This window comes from Oryctolagus cuniculus, chromosome 5, assembly GCF_051225735.1.
Source record: "Oryctolagus cuniculus isolate XC-2025 breed Fujian yellow rabbit chromosome 5, ASM5122573v1, whole genome shotgun sequence".
Classification (NCBI taxonomy): Eukaryota; Metazoa; Chordata; class Mammalia; order Lagomorpha; family Leporidae; genus Oryctolagus; species Oryctolagus cuniculus.
Genome location: NC_142871.1, coordinates 153050314 through 153072192, shown reverse-complemented (window position 1 = coordinate 153072192; position 21879 = coordinate 153050314). Strand labels below are relative to the sequence as shown.

General features: G+C 43.7%; 1 protein-coding gene across 5 annotated transcripts in view; it reads right to left on the bottom strand.

The window, feature by feature from the left end:
- The window catches only part of CARMIL1 (capping protein regulator and myosin 1 linker 1), a 317914-nt gene that overhangs the window by 39210 nt on the left and 256825 nt on the right, over positions 1–21879 (bottom strand). For all 5 annotated transcript variants that reach the window (XM_017344956.4, XM_089334373.1, XM_089334375.1 and 2 more), the window contains 3 exons: positions 20568–20743; positions 17527–17614; positions 14870–15019 (listed from right to left, as the gene is read on the bottom strand). In XM_017344956.4, the coding sequence (XP_017200445.2) occupies positions 14870–15019; positions 17527–17614; positions 20568–20743 (414 nt within the window). The remainder of the gene's footprint in view (positions 1–14869; positions 15020–17526; positions 17615–20567; positions 20744–21879) is intronic.

Here is a 21879-nt window from a genome sequence, read left to right as displayed (position 1 = left end):
TTAAAGCATCCAGCATAGCTTGTTTTTAGCAGAAGCACAATTATAGCTTGGAAAAAAAAAAGCACAGAAATTTTTCACGCAGATAGCATCTCTTTTGCTACATGGGTACAAAGTGCCATTTGCCAACCCCACAAGGCACGGATTCCACTGGTGGATGGGGACATCATTGGCTGCAAAGACCCAAGGTGGATGGAACACCGGCTGGGTCCTGGAAAACCCTGTGCAAGTTGTGGCGCTTGGGCTGTAGGTAGTCCCACAGACAAAGCGGGACCGTGTACTAGTGGGACTGTGTATTACGGCGTGGACAGGCGTCCTTTCTGGGGTTGCCTTCATCATTCTGGGCTCCCCGTTGCATTTTAGGAGCAAGAGTTCTACAGTCTCCTGCCCCCTCCGGCTTTTCAGGGAAGGGTTAGATCTGGCACAGAGTAATCGAGGACTGAGGACACCTTATACCTTCCTGGGAATTTAGGTCACTTTACATTTTACATAACTCACTGTTAAAACGCCATTAGTCATCATTAACAGTTGTTGGGGCATCTTCTTTTTTCTGGGATTTTAGGGAAGAATGTTTAAAAACAAAACCCCGCAATTCTAGTTATCAACACGTCAGTCTTGGGAAAACATAGTGTGGGGGTGCTGGAAGAATGCTTTCCAGAAACACTGAAAACACCAGTGCCGAAGGCACGCGCTCCTGCTTGATGCTCACTACTTTTCCAAGTTCTTTTTTATTCGGCTAATTGTTCTCACTATACAGCGTGTTTAATCTCTGCACACAAGTGCTTGATTCTCTTAAGCGTTCCCCAACCACTGCCACCATTGTCATCCACAGCACCTGCTTCTCAGGAAGGCTTCTGGTAATGTCTGACAGTGTCTCAGCCTCCAGACTCCGAATTTCACACTTTATTAGGCAATTTTCTTCAAATAACACTTGTTTTATGATCCAGTAAATTAGCATGAAAACAGCCTTGCTGAACGAAAGGGGAAAAAAAGTAAAAAAAAATATATTTTCAAGATTTCTTGGATTTCCCGACACACAGACACCTGCCCTGTCTGAACACGCAGCCTCCCGGAAGCTTCTGTCGAAGGTGTGACTATGGATACACACGTAACAGAGATACTGCCAATGGTGAAGCCCCAGAGATAGGTTTAGGCTTTCCTCCTTTTGGTGAAAGGTTAAGGAACATCACAAGCACTCTGTCCCAAGGATCCACCCAAGATCATCATCAGTGAGGGTGAAGAACCTTTCAATAGGTTTGACTTTTAAACTGACAGGCACGCAAAAATGTCCCTACAAGGTAGGAAACCATGGCAACAGGCAGCTCAACTTTGCAATGGAAGGAGGATTTGTTCATCCCTCGCCCCTCTCCTCCTGTACATCTTCTGGGACTCATTTAGGCTACAACAATCCACAGGAGGGAAGGGAGGACAGAGGCCACTGTCTGACACTCACAGCCCTGGCTGCAAATCCTGCCTCTGCCCCTTCCCAGGGAGTGAGACTCTGGTGAGCGTTTGTGCCAAGTCAGGCCTCCATTTTCCAGTCTGTAAAATAAACTGTTGTAAGGAGTAAACTAGCAAATGAGCACACAGTGCAAGGCGCAGTACCTGGCACGGCTACGCTAAGCTCACCTTGGGCAGGTCTGTGCTCGTTTACACAGATGCGGGAGAGCCCTGTCCTGTGAACTAGGTTACATAATTTAGTATTTCCTACTGGAGTTCTAGGTGAGTCAGCGCTAAAAGAGGACCACCACGTAGTGGTTCTTAAATGATTTAGAACCTCAAAGAGCTAGCCAAATCGTACTTTCACGTGTGTGGTTTAAATAGCAATTCTCGTGCATTCCTTCATTCCTATTTTTGAACCTCGGAGGTGGTTTAAAGCTTGGGGCTCTTTATGCAGCGACAGCTGGGCAGCCTCCCCACAACACCAGGAAGGGAAGGCACCTGCAGCCGTAACTCTGAGAAAGCAGCCGTACATCGCTGGGCCCCGGGAGGCACGGTCTGCAGAGATCCGGCCGTGTGCCAACCTGCTCCCGAACACACCATGAAATCTGCCCTTTGCATCAAATTCATTAACTTTCCTATGCAGAGCACCAGTTACACCGGAATCACGAGGTGAAGAGAGACACACTCAGAGAGAAGCCCTGATGAGGGGCTCTTAGATCACGGAACCTTCTATTTTGACATGAAAATGGCCCATTTCCCTATTTTCTGCGTCTGTACAATTTTCTTGATGCAAGAAAGTTGAAGTTATATCTTCCTAATTTTATTATGTTTTCTATAGGAAATAACTCATTTTTTATTCCTGTTTCTTATCTTGCAGTTGATGTAAGAGTGGGATTTCACACTTGAATGCTCTTTAAAAACCACAGATAATTTGTTTTTCTTAGCAACTGTCCAGAGAATGGAATTATCTGGTACTGACTTTAAGCAAATATCTTATGACAGAAGCATGTAACAGGGCTGCTGGCATGAAGCATATGTATTAATCAAGGTCAGATACATGTCCCTGGGGCACTGTAATAAAAAAGGGGAATGTAAGTACCTATTTCATTGTTGGGCACACGGTTACTCCCACAGCCATATATGAATAGCATTTTAATGTTTCACTGTGAAAGAACAAACAAACCCCCTGAGCATTATACCTAAAAGGGCAGTTTTAAGTCTAAATCTTTGGAAAATCCATGTTACAATGGAAAACAAGAATACGGAGGAGATTTAAACACCCCTTCCCAGATGGCCATCACAGCTCAGTGGCTTCATGTGTGTCATTAAAATCAGCCTCAAATACTTCTTGTGACACATCTGCTCTCTCCATAGACTACTGGTGGCATAAAGATGACAAAAATCAATGGTTAACAACAAATCAACCAACACCACCAACGAAAACCAGAGAAAATCCTGTAATAAGTTGTTTTACATTTTTTAAACAACTTGAGCCCAGTAAAGTATAGGGTGCCAGGCAATAAGCAGCTTGGGTGATTTCACAGCCTGGTGACCTGGGATTCTGGCTGGAGGGCTGCAGTAATCAGTCTGAAGTCAGTAGGGCTGGTTCTCGCTAATTTATAGTCACAGAGCAAGTGGTTCAAATCTCATGGACTCCTGAGCTCTTCGGAGACTGGGTCGTGAAATCCTTTATCCTAACCCTTCAACTCCAAATAGAATCTTGGGTAAAGATGGCTGACCACTAAACCTCTGTGAAACTTGGTCTGGCTTGGAAATGAAGATCTTTGTCATGGTTAGTTTAGCTCCTTTTAACTACCGTCCCTTCTAAATGAATTTGCAAGTGCGATTCTCCAAGAGAATGGATTCTCACGGAGTCCTCTAAATTACTGCTGCATCATTTCCACAGTTACCTTCTCCTAACTTCAGCTCATCATTCTTTCAAATACCCTCCATTTCACCTATGAGAAAATCTGTCAAAAACACTGCAATATGATTTGTCATTTTTTTCACCAACTTTGATCTCATGTTAAGATGAACTAAGGATTTACAGCTAAGCTACAGTGAGAAGTGGGGAGTACATTTTCTATCAAACACCTTTCTCATCTACCACTAAGAGGGCATTATTTTATAACAAAACAAGAATGGTTTGCAGAGCATTTGGGCACAGTCACTTATCTATTGTGCTGATTTACTCTCTCATTGACGTTCTCAAATACTAAAGTTTCAACATCAGGTAAGTGCATACTGGTGGCCAAGTCATTCAGTGACCTGGTGAGCACAGACCACGCAGCGCACAACAGGAAGCATTACTCCAGTTTTGTCACAGTCACGACAGAGAATGCCCTGCAACCTTTTGTAGGAAAAAGCAACTATGCCCACGCTGAATTGAAAACAGCTCAGATCTGGCTAGGTGGTCTTCTCTTTGGGCAAGAGAAATGATCACGTATCTCAATTTGGATACCCAAATGCTAGGTCTAACACTTGCAGCACTCGTCCCCAAATGAAGGTCCTACCTTTAATCAGCAAACAAATAGAGAACCACAGAATTACAGCATTGGGGCTGATCTGATCCCTGAGTCAGCTGCAACTTCCTCATATTTATTTTTTTTTCTTCTTACCTCTGTTCACTCAGCTTTAATTTTCGATTTCTATTCCATTAATTTAATCTTTAATATTAATTTGGCACCCAAAACAGCTTCTCAAAGAACACAAATAAACCCAACACATGCATTTATAAAACATTATGTAATCTAGATTAGGATCTTAGGATCTATGTTAAAGAAAACTCCTTTCAGCTGTACCTGGAGCATGGATGTAATTTTTTGGTCTAGTTTTCTAGTGTGGTTTTCGATATAAAATTTTGCCTGATTTTCTTCAGCATATACATCAAAGGCCAAAGCTAAAAAACGATTTTCTTTACATTTTGATGTTAAGAGACAGGCTTGGATAGAAATTTGGTTTCAGCCCTGAGAGACCAGAAAATCCTAAACACACATTTCAGCGGTGTCAGTGATTTCTTCGAGGAATGTTTGGGGAAACTGATTTGGACAGGCCAGCTCCACTCTCGGAACTCCTGCCTTGGTAAGCCTTGACTCGGGACATCTGGTGAACCCTCAGATTGTATCAGACAAGAAGGAAAACCGTCACACCGAGAGCCAGGGCAAGAAGCACCCGTGACTGCACTGGGACTGACCACGTGTCCCATGAGTGGACAGCTTCCAGAGGCAGAGCCATGTGTCCCTGGGCTGCTACCAGCTCAGGCACCAGAGGTATGGCTTGACTACCATAGGTTAGAATCCCCCTCAATCCACTGGGAAAGAATCCGCCATGGTCATAAGGACACCACCCACGGAACCCGCAGTGCAACCTCTCAGGACACAGGCTCTTCCCACTCCTACTGGCCTGTGCTTTTCTTTCTGGTCACCCAGACCTACCTCAAGACCAGGAATCCAGCCAAATGGGACATGGGTAGGGGCACCAGATCTCTATGGGATTGGGGACCCTGGATGTGGCTACTCCTTGTCTAGCGCTATGCTATGGGAAAGTATGTTGACTAGCCAAGTTCTGGGATGCACAAGTGGGAGCAAGTACAGTGGCTTGACCGAGGCAATCATTCACACTTGTCCAGGGCCCCAGAGCCACAGCCACAATTCCCTACTGGGCAGGCACCTCAACCTCAGCAAACATCAGAAACTACTAATGTCTCTGTCCCTGCTAAGACCTGCTCCTCATCCTGGTCACCTGAAAAATAAGCGGTCAACAGGCAAACCTTGCAGTGACACCTACACTCTGTGTGACAAGGTTCACAGCGTCCCCTCCAGCCTCCTCACCTGACCCTCCCTCCTGTCCTCGGTGCCCACTGTACCCTAATCCACGACAGCTCCTCCGATTACAACGTTGTCTCGCACCCCTACAGGCCTCACACATGCCGCTGTCTCCTGTAACTGCACTCACTCATTCCCCACCCCCCCACCCCAGCAACTTCTTCAAATGCCATCACTCACTGTACCAACAGTTACTGAGGGCCTTCTGGGTCAGGCCGGGGGCTTGAAACCTTCTTCTGGAAGGCCTTCCTGGACAACACCCCTGCCCCAGCTGGCCGGGACACTCCGCCTCCATATTTCCATAGCAACCTGCCTACCTCTCCCACGTCTAACTTGCCTCTTTAATACTGGACAACCACCTTAATCAAAAAATGAGATGAGGCTCAAATAGAAAGACAAGCTTTTTTTTTTCTTAATGAGTAAATTAAAATAAAGGGGAAAAATGAAGCCTGAATTAAATTGGAATCCAACAAACCATACTTCTGCAGGCTCAGAAGAGCTCTTAGACTTTGGACTTTCTCAGTTGACTATACCAGAATAAGGCAAAAGCCATGCCATAGCTTAGCTAGGAGGTACAAAGCAGACTGCTCTAAACTTCCATTGCTACAGCCTGCAACTTATTCTGTATGTATTTGTAATGATGGGGATAAAATAAACAGTGAGCACAAACAGCACCTATATTGGGGAGGGGGTGCTGGTGCTGTGGCACAGCAGGTTAAGCCACGGCCTGCAGTGCCAGCATCCCACATGGGAGCTGGTTCGAGACCCAGCTGGCTCCACTTCTGATCCAGCTCCCTGCTAATGTGCCTGGGAAAGCAGCGGCAGATGGTCCAAGTACCACCCATATGGGAAACCTGGAAGAAGCTACTGCCTCCTGGCTTCAGCCTGGCACATTTGGGGAGTGAACCAGCTGATGGAAGCTCTCTCTCTAACTCTGATTTTCAAATAAATACATCTTTTTAAAAATATAGCACATATGAGAATGTATTAAGGATATTTATTAAAGTAGTCATTAATGGAAACCAAGGACATAAAACAAAAGCCCCCTTCAGTAAAAGCGATTCCATGAGGCTCAGAATGGCAGGAGAAAGGGTGACTCCATCAGGCAGAGATCTTTCCAGGGCACCCTCTTCTCTCCCCACATCTCTGCTCAGTGCCACCCCACCGCCCACTCCAGGGCAGGGGGAAGAATAAGAGCAATGCAAGGAGCTGCTCCGTGCCCAGGACTGTGGGAAGACTGAAGCACAGCAGGTGGATGATGATGGTAGGTAAGTTTCTCAAACCTTGCAAACTGTGGCCCATTGTAAGAAATATGATTTCATGCCATACCCCGCATGTCTAAATAACTGGAACGAACACTTGGCATAATTGGCTACTTTATGTTTTACTCCAGATCAGTTCTGTTGTTGCTGTTTCTAACCCTGGTCATGAAATACACGGATCTCATGACTGCCTAGTGTGCTGCCACCTGAGGGTTGAAAGATGATGCCTCTACGAACTCCAGCCTTTCTAATGACCCCATTTCAGGCAAACTCACATACAGGATGTGCACAACGCGATGCCCTGTGATCGCCAGAAGCAGCCCTGCCACTTCTGCCCTCAACCAAGTGAGCAGGATGGGTCGCATCTGAGTTCATTCCCCTTCCTTTCCTAGCAAGAAGCCAAGAACATGGGGTCCTCAGTGGATCCACAACAAACATCGCTCAAAGAACGAAGGCTCCTCCTTGCTTCAGGGGGACTTCTCACTGCTCATCACTACTTCAGATGTCAGAACATACAGCTCGCCTGCCTCTGCCTCCGGGTTCCTTCTTCCAGCCTCTTCTACCGCATCCCTTGGGGAACAAGTCCTCTTTAGAAACCTACCATAGTAGTGGAAAACTTGGAATTTTCTGACATGAGAAAGGTCGTTGAAGCAAATGTCACTGGGATGCAGGGAAAATGTGAGGTTTCCAGGGTTGGAAAGTGAGGCAGGTTTAGAGGAACTTTTTTTTTTTTTTGACAGGCAGAGTGGACAGTGAGAGAGAGAGACAGAGAGAAAGGTCTTCCTTTGTCGTTGGTTCACCCTCCAATGGCCGCTGTGGCCAGCGCACCACGCTGATCCGAAAGCAGGAGCCAGGTGCTTCTCCTGGTCTCCCATGCGGGTGCAGGGCCCAAGGACTTGGGACATCCTCCACTGCACTCCTGGGCCACAGCAGAGAGCTGGCCTGGAAGAGGGGCAACTGGGACAGAATCCGGCACCCCAACCGGGACTAGAACCCGGTGTGCCGGCGCCGCAAGGCGGAGGATTAGCCTATTCAGCTGCGGTGCCAGCTGGAACTGTCTTGTTTACCCACTGGCCCTACTATACTATCCCCAGCAGTCACTAAACCCATGATTACTCAAAAAGGACTTATTTTGGACCTCATTAAAATTTCTTCTCAAGAAAGTATAAGAATATTCCTAAGTCATCTACACCCAGGCAATAAATCAGATGGTTTCTCTTACAAATCTGCGGGCTATTAGAATTACTCGCTTAATTTAGTTCATGAAGGAAGATCAAATGCCCTTTTCCAATTATCCTGTTCCAAGTCATTTGGTGGAAGGGATTTATTAAGTCCTCCCCCTTCTCTTCCATTGAAACTTGGTTTCCGCAGACACTTCTGTCATCCACAGGGGAAAGATGCAGGGTTCTTGCTCCCAGCAAAGACAGCAGAGAGAAAGAAGTCAGAGGGATTTCTTCTGAGGTCTCCCCTGTCCCCTGGGAGGCTCATGCAGGCCATCAATACTCACCTTAGGCCCCACATATGGGCCGTGTCTCTGAGGAGCTCCTGGCTTAAGGGGCCCACACCAGTTAAATATCAGAAGACTGAGGAGGATCAGGTCCCGCAGGAATGAAGGACTCTCTAAGAATGTGGCGTATGCTGTCAGCAGTTTCACATAAGACTGTCCCCGAAATTATTAGAAACTCTGAGGACAATATTCAGTTTCATTGGACTCAATACTGTACTATATGCAGTTTGAAATTTTCAAATTTAGAAAAGAGGCGTTTTTCACAGACAGCTTCCTAAAAAAAGGTTAGAAAGTTCAATCTTCATTTTACAAAGTGATAGCAATAAGAAAGGGACATTACTGCAGCTCAATTCACAATGGCTAAGACATGGAATCAACCCAAATGCCTATCAACTGAAGACTGGATGAAGAAATTATGGGATATGTACACCATTGAATACTACACAGCAGTAAACAAAATGAAATGCGGTCATTTGCAACAAAATGGATGAATCTGAAAAACATCATACTTAGTGAAATAAGCCAGTCCCAAAGGGACAAATAGCATATGTTCTCACTGACCTGTGATAACTAATAGAGCACCAAAAAGGCAATCAGTAGAAGTGAAATTGACACTCTGAGAAGCAGTGACTTGAACAGCCCTTGTCTTGACTGTTAAGGAACAGTTTTTTTTTTTTTTTAATACTATTTGTTGAACCCTTTACTTAACAGAGTTAATCATATGTGTATAAAGTTAATTGAAAATAGATCTTAGTAAAAAATAAGAGTGGGGATAAGAGAGAGAGGAGAAAGATGGCTGGAAGTGTGGGTGGGAGGGTAGGCACAGTGGGAAGAATCACCATGTTCCTAAAGTTGCAATTATGAAGTGTATGAAGTTTGCAACTATAAAGCTGTATAGCTCTGCATACATTCCTATGGACTTACTTCTAAGGGGACAGGTTAAAAACTTGCCATGGGATCCCAAATCCCCTTAAGCTGGGTGATAAAAATTCCATTTTAAGTGTCAAGCTGATCATATAGATAGGATTAAGTGCTAAAGTGATAAGTAGGATTAAGTGTCTGATAATAATAATAAAATTAAAAAGGAGTGGATGCTCCAACAAGGAAGCAGTCCACACAGTAGGCTCATAGAATGACAATTGCTTTAAATAGCACTCTGACCTCAGAATCAGACCTTAAGGCATTCTGGTCTGGCTGAAAAGCCCACAAGCCCACAAGAGTATTTCAGGCATGGAAAGCCAAGACCTCTGTGGGTTAGACTCCAGTGGAAAGTAGTAGTCATCAAAGAAGGATATACTTTTCTCTGAAGGGAGGAGAGAACTTCCACTTTGTATACGGCCTTATCTATATATTGATGGAGTTTGTGGATTCAAAAGGCTTCCATAGCCTAGGCAGCTCATGTCAAAAGCCTCGGGTGATCACTGATGTCATACAAAGATAATTAATTGTTAAATTAACAACAGGAGTCACTATGCACTAACCTCTCATATAGGACCTCTGTCCTCAATGAGTTGTATTATGAGAGTTAAAACTTGTTTTCAAAGATTTACTTTGTTTTAGTGTATTAACTGGAGGATATTCTTAAGTCTCATAAGTTTTACTTATGCCTACGTGTCCAGTTCAAGTGCTTGTTTTCTTCGATGCTTCCTTAATAAATGATAAAACTTGTTCTCAAGGATTTACTTTCTTTTAATGTATTAAGTGGAGGATGTGCTTATGTTTCATAAGTTATAGTTATGTCTAAGTGTAGGCAAAAGATGTATTATTCTTGGGTGCTTCTTTAAAGTTAATTAAGTTTCTAGAAAAAAAAAAGAAAGAGATAAAATTAACTTGGAGTTGCAATGACTTTGAACAGCCCTTGTCTCAACTGCTGAACAGTTTTTTGGTGAGTTTTTTTTTTTTTTTTATGCAAACTGTTGAACTTTTTACTTAGTATAGAGTTGGTCTTCTGTGTGTAAAGTTAATTAAAAATGAATCTTAGCGGAGAATGTAGCAGGGAATGGGAGAGGGAGGAGGAGGAGGGGTAGGAGTGTGGGTGTGAGTGCGGATAGGTGGGAAGAATCACTATATTCCTAAAGTTGTACTTATGAAATGCATGAATTTTGTATTCCTTAAATAAAAGGTTTCTTTGAGGAAAAAAAAAGGGACATTACAGAACAAATTTATAAGAGGAAACTAGAAATCATGACTTGGTCAATCTTTTGCATAATATCAATATTAGTGTAACTAATTTGCAATGAGATACACTGACCTAACAACATAGACTTGGCCACACTGTGACTAGATTTGTTCAATCAATAACTGTTGGCAATTAAAAATGAAGCAATGTGTTTAAAAAACATGATATTTTAACCAAGCCAAAAAGAACTTTGCTGAATTTCAGTCTGTACCAAAAAGCCTGAAAATTATATATTGAAATTTGAATTTTAATTTAATGGAAAATAATTGCCATTTTGTTGCTGAAGACAGGATTCACAAAGATGTATTTATTCTGTAAGAATTCAAGGCTTTCAAAATTCTTTTCCTAGGAAACAGCAGTCAGCAGAGGAACTGCTCCTCGCACGAGAATCTTCTGATTTAAAACTAGCATGACACTCATTAAGATAATTGAAAGCACTGCATACAATTAATAAACTCATTCTGCCTAAGGAGCTGACGCTCTCTCCTCAGCCTCCTGGCACACTACCCCAAGGCCCAAACTTCCGGTCATCTTAAAAGACAGCTGACTAGATTTGGTGCCAAATTCAATATTTAGAGATAACTAATCATTAGCATGGGAACTGCACGTCTTCATAACCCAGGAATGAGTGAGAAACCAAAGTTGAAAGATGTAGTTCCAAACACTGATTTCCCAGGAGCACCTGACTGCAGGGAAGATCACATATCTGTGTATGGGCAGTAAAGACCCTAAAGAAACACACGCTTCAGCCTGGAAGACATACACAGGAAAGCTAACTAACCACTGTCACCGACGTGCAAGCCACAAGTGGGGAAATTCACTTCCAACAACTGGGTAACGACTGAGCATGCCACAGGCTTCTACTGTGGTTCCACACACCATCTCTTTCACTTGTGCTTCTGTTCACATTTTATTTGAGATTATTACACAGCTATTTTACAGAAATCAACACAGTCTAAATCTAACACAGTTTCTTTCTGAGGACAAGAAATATACCATAGATAAACTCTATACACTGATTCTAGCAGATTGGCTCAGCACACACCACTACCAAACTGCCTGACTTTGGTTAACCCTGGGGAACCTTGGACAAGTTACTTAACCTTTCTTTGCCTCAGTTCATTCATCTGTCAACTACAAGATATTAATAAGACTTAGTCATTCACAGGTTGCTAGGAGAATTCAACTGGTTAACTGTTGCAAAGAGATTAGTGACCAGCGTGTCACAGATACTAAGTGTTCAATAAATGAGACAAGACTTTTAAGTCTTTTCATTTTCTGCCCTGGAGCTAACAGGATGTGAGAATCTTTGAGGCCGGGGCTTGGACAGAATCTGAAAGCCCCATAGGTCACTCTCATGGTTCTTGTTCCTTTCCCCATCACATCCCACCAGTGAGCTAGCTTACCTCTTAGTTTCTTTGTAGTTGAAGGAAAAAGATAACTTCTCTGATAGGAGACAAAGAGTTTTCCCCCTTTCCGACAGTTTAAGGGGAACAGCCTCATTCTTTATGAAATCAAGGTTGATTGGAGGCATCAATACCCCAGCAGGTAACAGGCTCCATCGACTCCCTCCACCATCTCACTTCAGCTCTCACTTAGCTAGAGCATAACTTTAACAGGTGCTCACTAAAAAATCAATTTCCTTCAAAGAAATCAATTGTATAGATCATTGTGTCCATCTCCAGAAATGTAATCATTAAACTTAATTAATATAAATTTCTGCTGATTGTATGCTCTTAACCTTCCCCAGTTCACCTGGAACCACTGGTTGTTCACAGAAACTTAAGCTCTGAAATGGAATTGCCTTTGGACCAGGGAGAAATGGAAGAAACCATGAAAATCAGAAACCCAGGGACAAGCCAAAAAAAAAAAAAAGTCCAGAATCTCTACTAAGATAGCTAAGAAAGGTTCAAAAATGGGTTTAGCAGATGCCATAAAGAACCTGGACAGAAAATACCAGGACCTGTTAGCAACTCTATACCTGTAACCAGAATGACTATGATGTGCCAAAGCCACTTTGGAATTCATGCTTTCTTTGAAAGAGAAAGTGTCACAGTGTTTGGGTTATAAATAAACAATTTAGGTACTGGTAAAGTTGTATCATCACCCAAACCAATCCAACTCCATAATGCTCTAGCTCCCTCTGTGGTACGGCTTCTACCTGCCACTGGCTCCAGTCCCCCATGGGCAAGGTTTCTCATGAATTCTTATGCCCTTGCGCACCTGGTACTGTTCTAATTCCCTGGTGCAGCGGAGATGCAGCAAGGGAAATGCGGGCACTCAGAGAACGTCAGAGATCACAGTCCTCTCCCTCTGGAATGCACACTGCACACTTCTGCCCTCAATCACATGTCAAAGTCTCCACTTGGAATATTTGGTGTCAAAGACGTGGAAGAAAATCAATAATGATATCCTACTTCAATCATGACAGGTAGCAGGGCAGGTCATCTTAAAAGATCAATCTACGTTCTTACTGCTCCCAAATCACCTGGGAGCCTGTACTACTGGTTTATGGTAAGGTGCCCAAATCCCCACAAAAAAAAGATCTCCTTTAGGAAAGGGATCCCTGTACTTGGAGAAGCTGCTACCATGTGAACAATACTTTCTCGGGGGTGATTTAGAATTGACAGGCTGAGATCATAGAGGAAATCAAGATAGAACAAAATATTTTGACTTTCTTTTTCACTAAACTAACAGCAAACAACTTTGGTTTTCTGCCAAGCAACTTTGTTAGCCAAGTGGAACAATGATTAAAGTCAAAATTCAGTGGAATTTTCATTTCACAACTTCAAAATTCTGTCCACCGAAGTATGTATGTATGTATGTATTTTTAATAGAAAACTCTGTCTTGTATTGTCTCTGTCACTCATCCAACACCTTCTCTTCAACTGGAACCCAGAGGAGAGATGGCCCTGACTGCTATGTTCCTAGCTGCTTTTCAAGAGATCCACTTCTCCACCTGCCCCTCCAGGCAGACAGCCACTCGTACGGAAGTTGGACTCCCACAGGCTCCAGTGGTCCTGTGTGTGCATTTTCACACAATTCTTCTCTTCCACCCTCATGCACCCACTTATTTAAAGAACACAGTCTTTTTCTTCCATTTGCAAAACACAATCAAATCAATCAAAAGGAAAAAAAAAAAAACTTTCGCCAAAGATTGCACAATTTAAAGCCAGTGTTACAGTAGCTACACCTGTCTCCTATAATCAACACTCCCTCATCCCAAATCTCATCACCCAGAAAGCTAACAAGAGTCATTTTATTCCCTCCTGTTTCCATTACTACCCCTCCAACTAACACGTGACCACATGATTCTGGAAGGAAGCCTCATACATAGAGCTAATTTGCAATTTTTAATTCAAATAATTTTCCTGTGTCTCATTTTTCTTTCAAGGCTAGTCTAGGAGCTCCCCAGAACAACTACCCTAGGATCAAACTTCTCATGCCTCAAAATGTAAACAAATGTAAAATCTGTATTAAATACATATTAACAACGTACTGCTGGCCAAGCAAGTTTTTTTTTAACCCTGATAATTCCCTCCACCCAGGTCAAATATAGTTGTAGATTTATACAGTAATAGATTAATTTTCAGTTCTATCATCTAGTGATACTAGAATGTGACTTGGAGTCTTGGTTTGTATTTGACACTTTCTTTGCTGTTCTCCTTGTCTCTGACAGATTTTCACATAGAGAACACTCAACTATCTCACTTCCGGGCTTTATATAAGGCACAAAAAGCACAGTGGTGTAAAAATAAATAACTTAATGCATGCCACTCTCTTCCAGGCTAGAACAATAATGTTTGCTATATCACATCCTTGGTTTTGGACATTAAAAACAAGTACTATTCTTTTAATAATGGCTGCACCTAAAGTTTACTACAGTCAGAAGTTAACACAGAACCAAGTAGCTCAAAGCTAGATTTCCCTACTACCCTCTCCGATAACAAAGGGTTAGCAAAAAGTGTGCATTTCAGTAAACCATAAACATTTGAATAGAGGGTAAAATAGGCATGTACAAGTGTTTTCCTGGCAAAGTGAGAAATAATATACTGATAATATAAACTTTAAATTAAGGACTGAAGTAAAATCGTCCTCAAAGGAAAAAAGTAGGCGAGGTGAATGCTCTAGTTACAGTCAGGTGGGTAGAGCACTTGACTTTAGCCCTCCTGGGAGTAAGGAACATTCTGTGTATTGCGTCTGCAAGTACAGCACATTGGGTGGATGAGACAGAACCTCACCTGTTCATAAACTTGAAGGGTATGCCAAAAATGGTAACAATGACAACAAAACCCAAAAGGCAGTGAACGAGAAAGGACCAAGGAGACAACCACCTGATAGTATTTTATTTGAGAAAATAGCCTTCCCCACAATTTTTCATGGATTACTTAAGAGTTTCACTTAAAGGCATTTTCCTGTCACAAAGCATCTTGCAAAGTTCCATGATCTATTTCTCCTAATTAACTGAGGATTTTTATCTTTTTCCCATGATGGTTACTGAGCCCCAGGAGGCAGCTGGGTAAACGCGGGGTGTGAAGAGTGAGCTGCATTAGCAACAAGTTGCTCAAAGCACTGCGTGGGGGGCTGTGGACGCAACCTCACAAACAAGGACTCGGTGCAGTGAACGGCTACGGGCGCCCCCAGGGCTGTGTCTTACCATACAGGTGTCCAGGTCTTCCAGGCGCTCCACCTCCGTGAGGTCCTCCATGGTGAGCAGGGAGCGCTTCGCAGGCTTCTCCTCAGCCACCTCCATCTCACAGGAGTCCTGCGGGGACAGGGCGTGGCCACGCCTGCTGAAGTGGTCAGCCTGGAGGGGCGGGAACAAGGGGTGAGCCCGAGCTGGCCCCTGCGGCATCTCCCCCAGGATGCTCCCAGGGCCACGTGGGCGAGGGCCCGCCGACTACTCAACAAACTCATCGTGGCGTCCTCCTGCGGGAAGGTGGAGTGTTTTAAAGCACAAGCACCATTTATATACTTTTATATACATTTTATACATTTATACATTATACTTTTATATACATTTATATCCTTAGTAAACGCAGAGATGAGTCCAGATATAAGGAACAGTGTTCTTTCTGCTAGTGCTATTTGACACTTCCTCTGAAGAAATTTCCTTCTGTATCAGTGCAGCAAAATAAAACCACTCTAAGTCTCATTATTTTCCAAGGACTGAAAGAAAGAAAAGTACTAACAAAATTTTAATTATTGCTGGTTTGTCTTCTTGTAATAAATATCATAATTGAGGTGATTATAGAGTTATGCTTCAGGTTACCATAAAAAATTAGATGGTAAGAAGTGAAATAAGGGGCCAGTGCTATGGTGCAGCGGGTTAACGCCCTGGCCTGATGCGCTGGTTCAAGACCCGGCTGCTCCACTTCTGATCCAGCTCTCTGCTGTGGCCTGGAAAAGCAGCAGAGATGGCCCAAGTGCTTGGGCTCCTGCACCCACGTGGGAGACCCGGAAGAAGCACCTGGCTTCCGACTTCGGATCGGCACAGCTCCGGCCAATTGGCGAGTGAACCAGCAGATGGAAGACCTCTCTCTCTCTCTCTCTCTCTCTCTCTCTCTCTGCCTCTCCTCTCTCTGTGTAACTCTGACTTTCTAATAAATAAATAAATCTTAAAAAAAAAAAAAGAAGTGAAATAAACTGGGTTGAAATGAATAAACTCCAGTGCTGAAGTATTTCGATACCAGGAACTCTGATTTAATTTTTGAAATGCTTGAGAACCAGGTGCCAAGTCCACGCACCTTTTAAGAACACTTCTGAAGTCAAGTTGGAGAAATGGTGTTTGAATGTCACTGAAAACAAAGCTTCATTCTGAAGATAACATTTCTTCTACACAGTATGTAATGTCTTCGAATACTCTGATTTCATGTTAAAATGAAATCCAGAACAAAAGAGCACTTAACACAATACTCTTTCAATTATAAAAACAAAACAACAATGCTTCTGAGCAGGTCCTTCAAAGGACAAATGCAGAAAAATTCAAACTTTCTGAGTAGTTCTCTCACGGCAGGGTCGCGTCAGCACCGTATCCAGCACTGGTCACCAAGTGAGCATTTTGCAGCAGTTCCTGAAACCGTGGGTCAGCAGGTGGCTTCTAGGAGGATGTTCCGTGGATTTTGTTTGTGCTTACTTAGGAAAACAGTAAGTCTGAATTGGGAGCGCTAAACAGTGACACAGCTTTTAACTATGCCAAACACTGGAGGGTAATGCTTCTTAAACCCCCCTGATGACAAGCCAGCTTTTACTTCTGCAGTTCGGCACAAACCAATATATTCACACAATACAGTAACAAGGAAGCACCGGGAAAATAGTGCGTCTTGCCTAGTGTGTCTCCGTCAAGCTGCTGTGGACGTGTCTCGGTGTTTCCTTTCGTCTTTGGCCTTACCTTGTCGCAGGCGCTAGCCACTGGGAGCAGGACTGCCAAAGATGTCTGTTTCACCTTACAGATTTTAGATGATGGTCTGAAATACTTTTCCCAAATTGAGTTTTTCAAAATACACATTGTGTCTGCTCATGTTAAAAGCTGTTGCTGCTCCTCTCATTGTGGGGCTCCCCCTAGTGTCACCCTGCAATTCAGTGCCATCAAATCAGGCATCTCCCACCCACACTGAGAACCTCAAGTTCCTTGCTTGGGAGACCTCTGCAGCACCAGCTAACATTTCTGAGACATGAGATACAATCAGCTATAAAAACCTTCCATACTGCTGAGGGCTCCCTAGAGTTTCACAGAGCTCATGCTTCCGATTTGCTTTTCACATACACTGATCCTGGAAGTCTCCTACCTCAGTGATGAATCCATCTCTAGAGGAATGAAATTTATTTAAACCCTGCTCCATCGGAGGCACCTTGTGGGCAGTCAGCAGCTCTCGGTCATTAGATTGCGCCCATTTTATCCTGGCACTGTTTATGGACTACAATTGTTTCCTCCTCCTCCACCCTTATCACCATCACCCAAGTTTTCAAGAATAGCCTGTTCTCAAAGTCATAAGAGAAAGTGACAAAGTGACAGATAAATTGAATAAACCAAAAACGCTAATTTTAGACCTCAGTAACACCATCCTCTCCTTACCAAATCCTTTGACCTGCGTTATAAATGGACACCAAGATTTCTGGAGATGATCTTTTCAGCTTTCCTCGGCCATTCCTCCTGGAGAAATCCCGACCCTCGCCAGTAAGCAGGATTTTTAACCCACAAAGCTGCAAAGGAGTGAAACGTGGAAAAGAAACCACCTCTCCCCGCGGGGGGCCGTCCTGCCTCCTGGCACAGCTGCCACAGGAGGCCCTGCTCACCAGGTGTACGGCACTCACCAGTTTATGATGGCAATGTGAGAGGGCATCCAGGATTTCGTCCACAATTCGATCAGACAGGAAGGAGGCCACAGTCAGCTTCACTTCACTACATGAAAATCAAAAGGACAGAGGCACCGTTTAATTTGCACGAAGAAGGGAAATCATTCAGCCTTGAACCCATGCTAATAAAGTCAACTGTGATTCTATTTCTGTTCTTGAAAATGAAATATAAGAAAGGGTGAACAGAGCTAAGGATTTCCAAAAATAAGCTTTAAACACTGCCATAAACACACAAGTCATAGACTTTCTTTACCGATTTCAACCTGCTTCTGTTAATTTCAAAACTGGAGACTTAGTGGGGGAAATGAAAACATCTGGAAACAAGACCAATTAATGGGAACCCTATGGAACATGTGGTGAGGAACAGTTCACATAAATAAAACCAAACCTGGCCTGGGGTAAATTAAGAAAGTCTAGTGCTGTGGTTAGGTCTTAGTTATACTTTACTATGCCTATCCCCGATCCTTTTAAAAAGCTTTTCACCAAACCAATGGCTCCATATTATGCTGCTTCTGTTTCAGCTTGCCACCTGACTTCCAGTAGTTATAAAGTCACTACACGTGCACCTTTTAGGAACAAGCATCACTATAATTTTCAGTTCTGATTTCTCTTGCCTGACCTCGGAAGTTGCGCAGACAACAGAACGTGGTTCATAGTTTTCACTCATCAGCAGACTTAGCCACAAAGGCTGCTGTCGGATGGCTGGTATCTTAGCATGTTAGCAATTCAGTATTCCCGAGAATTCATCTTCAGTGTGTTTTCAGGCTGCATAACTCCAGCTTAATGCATGCACGTACAAATGTCCGCGAATGCACAATACATTTAGGTAAACATGTCAGAGAGACAGACCCACATTCCAACCTTGTCTCATAAGCTCCATTTGCTTTTGAAAGACAACAATGTTTATGTTTTCACAGCAGGGAAAGGGGCTATTGAAATAAACTTGTTTAATCCTAAGACTAAAGTTGAAAGTATATTTGTATAATAGGGAAAAGTCTCTCTAACCTAAAGCCAGTAATCTTCGCTGTGATTTCTCTGCTGGGGAAGCTCTCTGAAGATCAAGCCGAAGTATGAAAACACTCGCTCTTTGATGTCTCCAGTAAAAATTGTCCTGGGCTACAGAGAATTCCTGCTCTTGAGACAACTTATTCCTAGCTATTGGGGATACCGAATAGCTTACCCTGTTCTCACCAGAGGTGAGCACCAGTAAGACTCATCCAGGTCTCATAATAAAAATACAGATTATTGGACCCATCCCAACTTCCAGAGGCCCTAGGAACTGAATTTAGTAAGTGCTCCTTTTGCTGTGTGTAGGCCTACTAGGGAATTATACTTTCTCATAAACTTCTAGGTTCCGTAGTTTCTCTATCTCCCTCTCTCTGAAGGTAAGGAGGGATGGTTTACGTATTTCAAATTGTAGCACCAAAAACAAAGACTGTTAAAAATGCAACTGTCTTTGATGGCTCAGGATTGGTCTAGCATTTTGTTACTGGATACTTCCTTACTGATCTGTATTTCCAATTTGCAAAAGTTTTAGAAGGAAATTAGCCAGCTTGGCCTGTGTGTATGTATGAATGTATACTTGCATGTGTGCGCCCACACACTCTGTACAACTAACTCATTATGAAAAGCCACATCAGGAGTCAATGGACGTACACTGTCGCCATAATGTGAGGAGGTCTGCAATGCTGCTCAAGATCCAGAATTTGCCCAATTCAAAGCAAGTGACCACATGACACAGAACCTGTTCTCCACCCAAGGAATCAGAGCATCATCTATTACTGGTTGAACTCATAATTAGGAAAGAATAGTAGGCAATATCTTTTTATGCTTAATATTTAAAGGTTATTTAATACTTACATCTTATACATTAGTTACATTTTATAATTGAAATATTTAAGAAGTACATATTTATTTTTAGTAAAAATTCTGAAACCACAGGCAACAGACACATGTAAGCACAACTAGTAAGGGCTAAGGTTTATAAAACCACTAATCCATGGGGTCCTATAAACCCCCTGAATCTAAGTTCTTCAGGTCCATTCAGTTGCCTCACAATTGAGCTGATGAGGCTCTAGGAGCTTTATTAAAACAAACAAAAACCAAAAAGCAAGAGCTGCATCTCAACCAGGCAGTCACTCGGGTTCTATAACCAGCCGTCGCTACCCAGACAGTGAGGATTTAATTTGCGATGTGCTTTGTTTCTGCCACTCATTTCTCTCATGGATGGCTATTCAACTACATCATTACGTATTAGCATCCAAGTCTCCGGGAATGAGCTTTTATTTTTGCTACATTTAAATATCCTTGACAGTGTTCAGAAACGGTGAAAATGGGAAATTAAAGATATTGCTGCCCTTGGTGTTCAGTCATCTGCTTTCTCAATTGGAAACATGATTTACAGCCACTAGGCTATCAGGTAATGCCGGGACTCCCCACATGAAAACTCAGGAAAGTTTGCCAGTGATCACAGCTTCCAAATATTTATACTTCGCCATATTTCCCAAACTTTTTCAAGCAGAGAACTCTGTAAACACCCTGAAGACACCATTAGTACGTACATCCTATCCCAGACCCAGCAATCAAACCCAGAAGGAAAACACAGCGGGACCTCTTTGCCTATTTATAGGTTGTGTATTTGTTCACAATAGTAGGCAACAGAAGGCCAGCTGGTCTCACTCTTCCAGCTGGTGATTATTAAGGTGAAAAACAAACTTCAGAAGAATCAGAGATGACAAATATGTATCCCCCCTCTTAAATAAGAACCCTTAGCAGCTAACTCTATGCTCTTAAGCAATGCAGGCATATATGTGTTCATCTTATTCTGGAAATGTCTAAAACCTGCGCACTCACGCATAGGTCTGCAGATCCACAGCCTTTGCCTGTGAGGCACGCCTCGACACACTGTGGAGGGATGCAGCCAACAGAAACGCTCGCCACGGCCGCCTCCATTGCAGCCACAGGGACTGCAGCGCCTCGGGTTACCAGCAGGAACCTACCTAATTTTGTTAAGGATATCAATCCCAGACTGCTCCAAGAGGACATTTTTCACAAAGGTGCGTGGGATGGAAATCTTCTCGGTGCCGGCGTGAATGAGGCCCTGTCGGAGGTGCGCTTTCTTCATCACATTGGGACAAAGGCTCTCGGCAGCGTCGACCATGGATTCCAGCGCAGCCTGCAATGCAGCACGAGCGGAGGGGAAGAGATGATGACACGGCACAGAGGAGGCGCCGCCATAAAGCTGCACGGTGGTTATATATGGCCCCAGCCCGCAGACAGCGTCACAATGGAGTGCCTGAGCGCGGCCAAGGATTCCGACTTGTGAGTGCCAGACAGTGGATCTGGGGCCATCCCTCTGCGGCAGACACGGGGCAGAACCAGGCGAGCTGCACGCTGGCATGTGCGGTGCTACGCTGTGCGAGCCACACTTAACACAGAGCCACGCACGAGAAGATGAAACACGCAAACCTGAAGCCTTTCTAGACCAGCTTATCATGCCTGCTTGTTCTCCCTGGCATTAGAATATAAATGTACAGATATTCCTAGAAAATCTGATTTTTGCAAATCAGACACCCCCCCTCCCCAAAGTACAGTGAACCATTCCAAGCTCTATCAAAACAGCAGCAGCAAAAATCCCAGAAACCACTGACAAGTCTACTTCCTAGAGGCAAAACTGACAGTAATTACCATAACAACAACACATGGACAACAACAGAAACCGTCCCGAGCACCTTCCCTTCCACACACCAAGACCAACGGTGAGCACGCAGCACCCTGCCACACTGGAGAACATGGCCAGTGGCCCTGCATATTTCAAGCTTCCCACACCTGTGAGGACGGCACAGTACTCAGGTGAAGGGAGGGGACGTGATTTTCCCGAAATCGTGCAAAGGGCACCAGTGTTTGCCTGAAACCTGAATCTGAAACCTAGCCGAGGGACACTGGGCAAGCCACAGAGCTCTCCATTTCACTCCCCTTCCTATAAAATGGCAATTAGAACTTCTCATCTCATGGGATTACTGAGGAGCAAATGAACTTACATACTAAGAGTGCTCGGGAGAGTAGTGAGCACGTAATAAAAGCTGGGGATGTCACAGGTACTGTTGATCTCATTTCCTAGATTCTGTTCTTAGGGAGAAGAACCCAGTATTGGAAAGCCAGGCGTGGCTCTCTCTGCTGTCCCAGCATGAGGAAGGATGGACGATGCCTGGGGTCTGTCTGCTCACGCTTTCACCTGCAGAGCACAACTCCACCCTAATCAAATCCCTCTCCTTTCAATGCAGGATGAGCAACAGGGTAGGAGCTCATGGA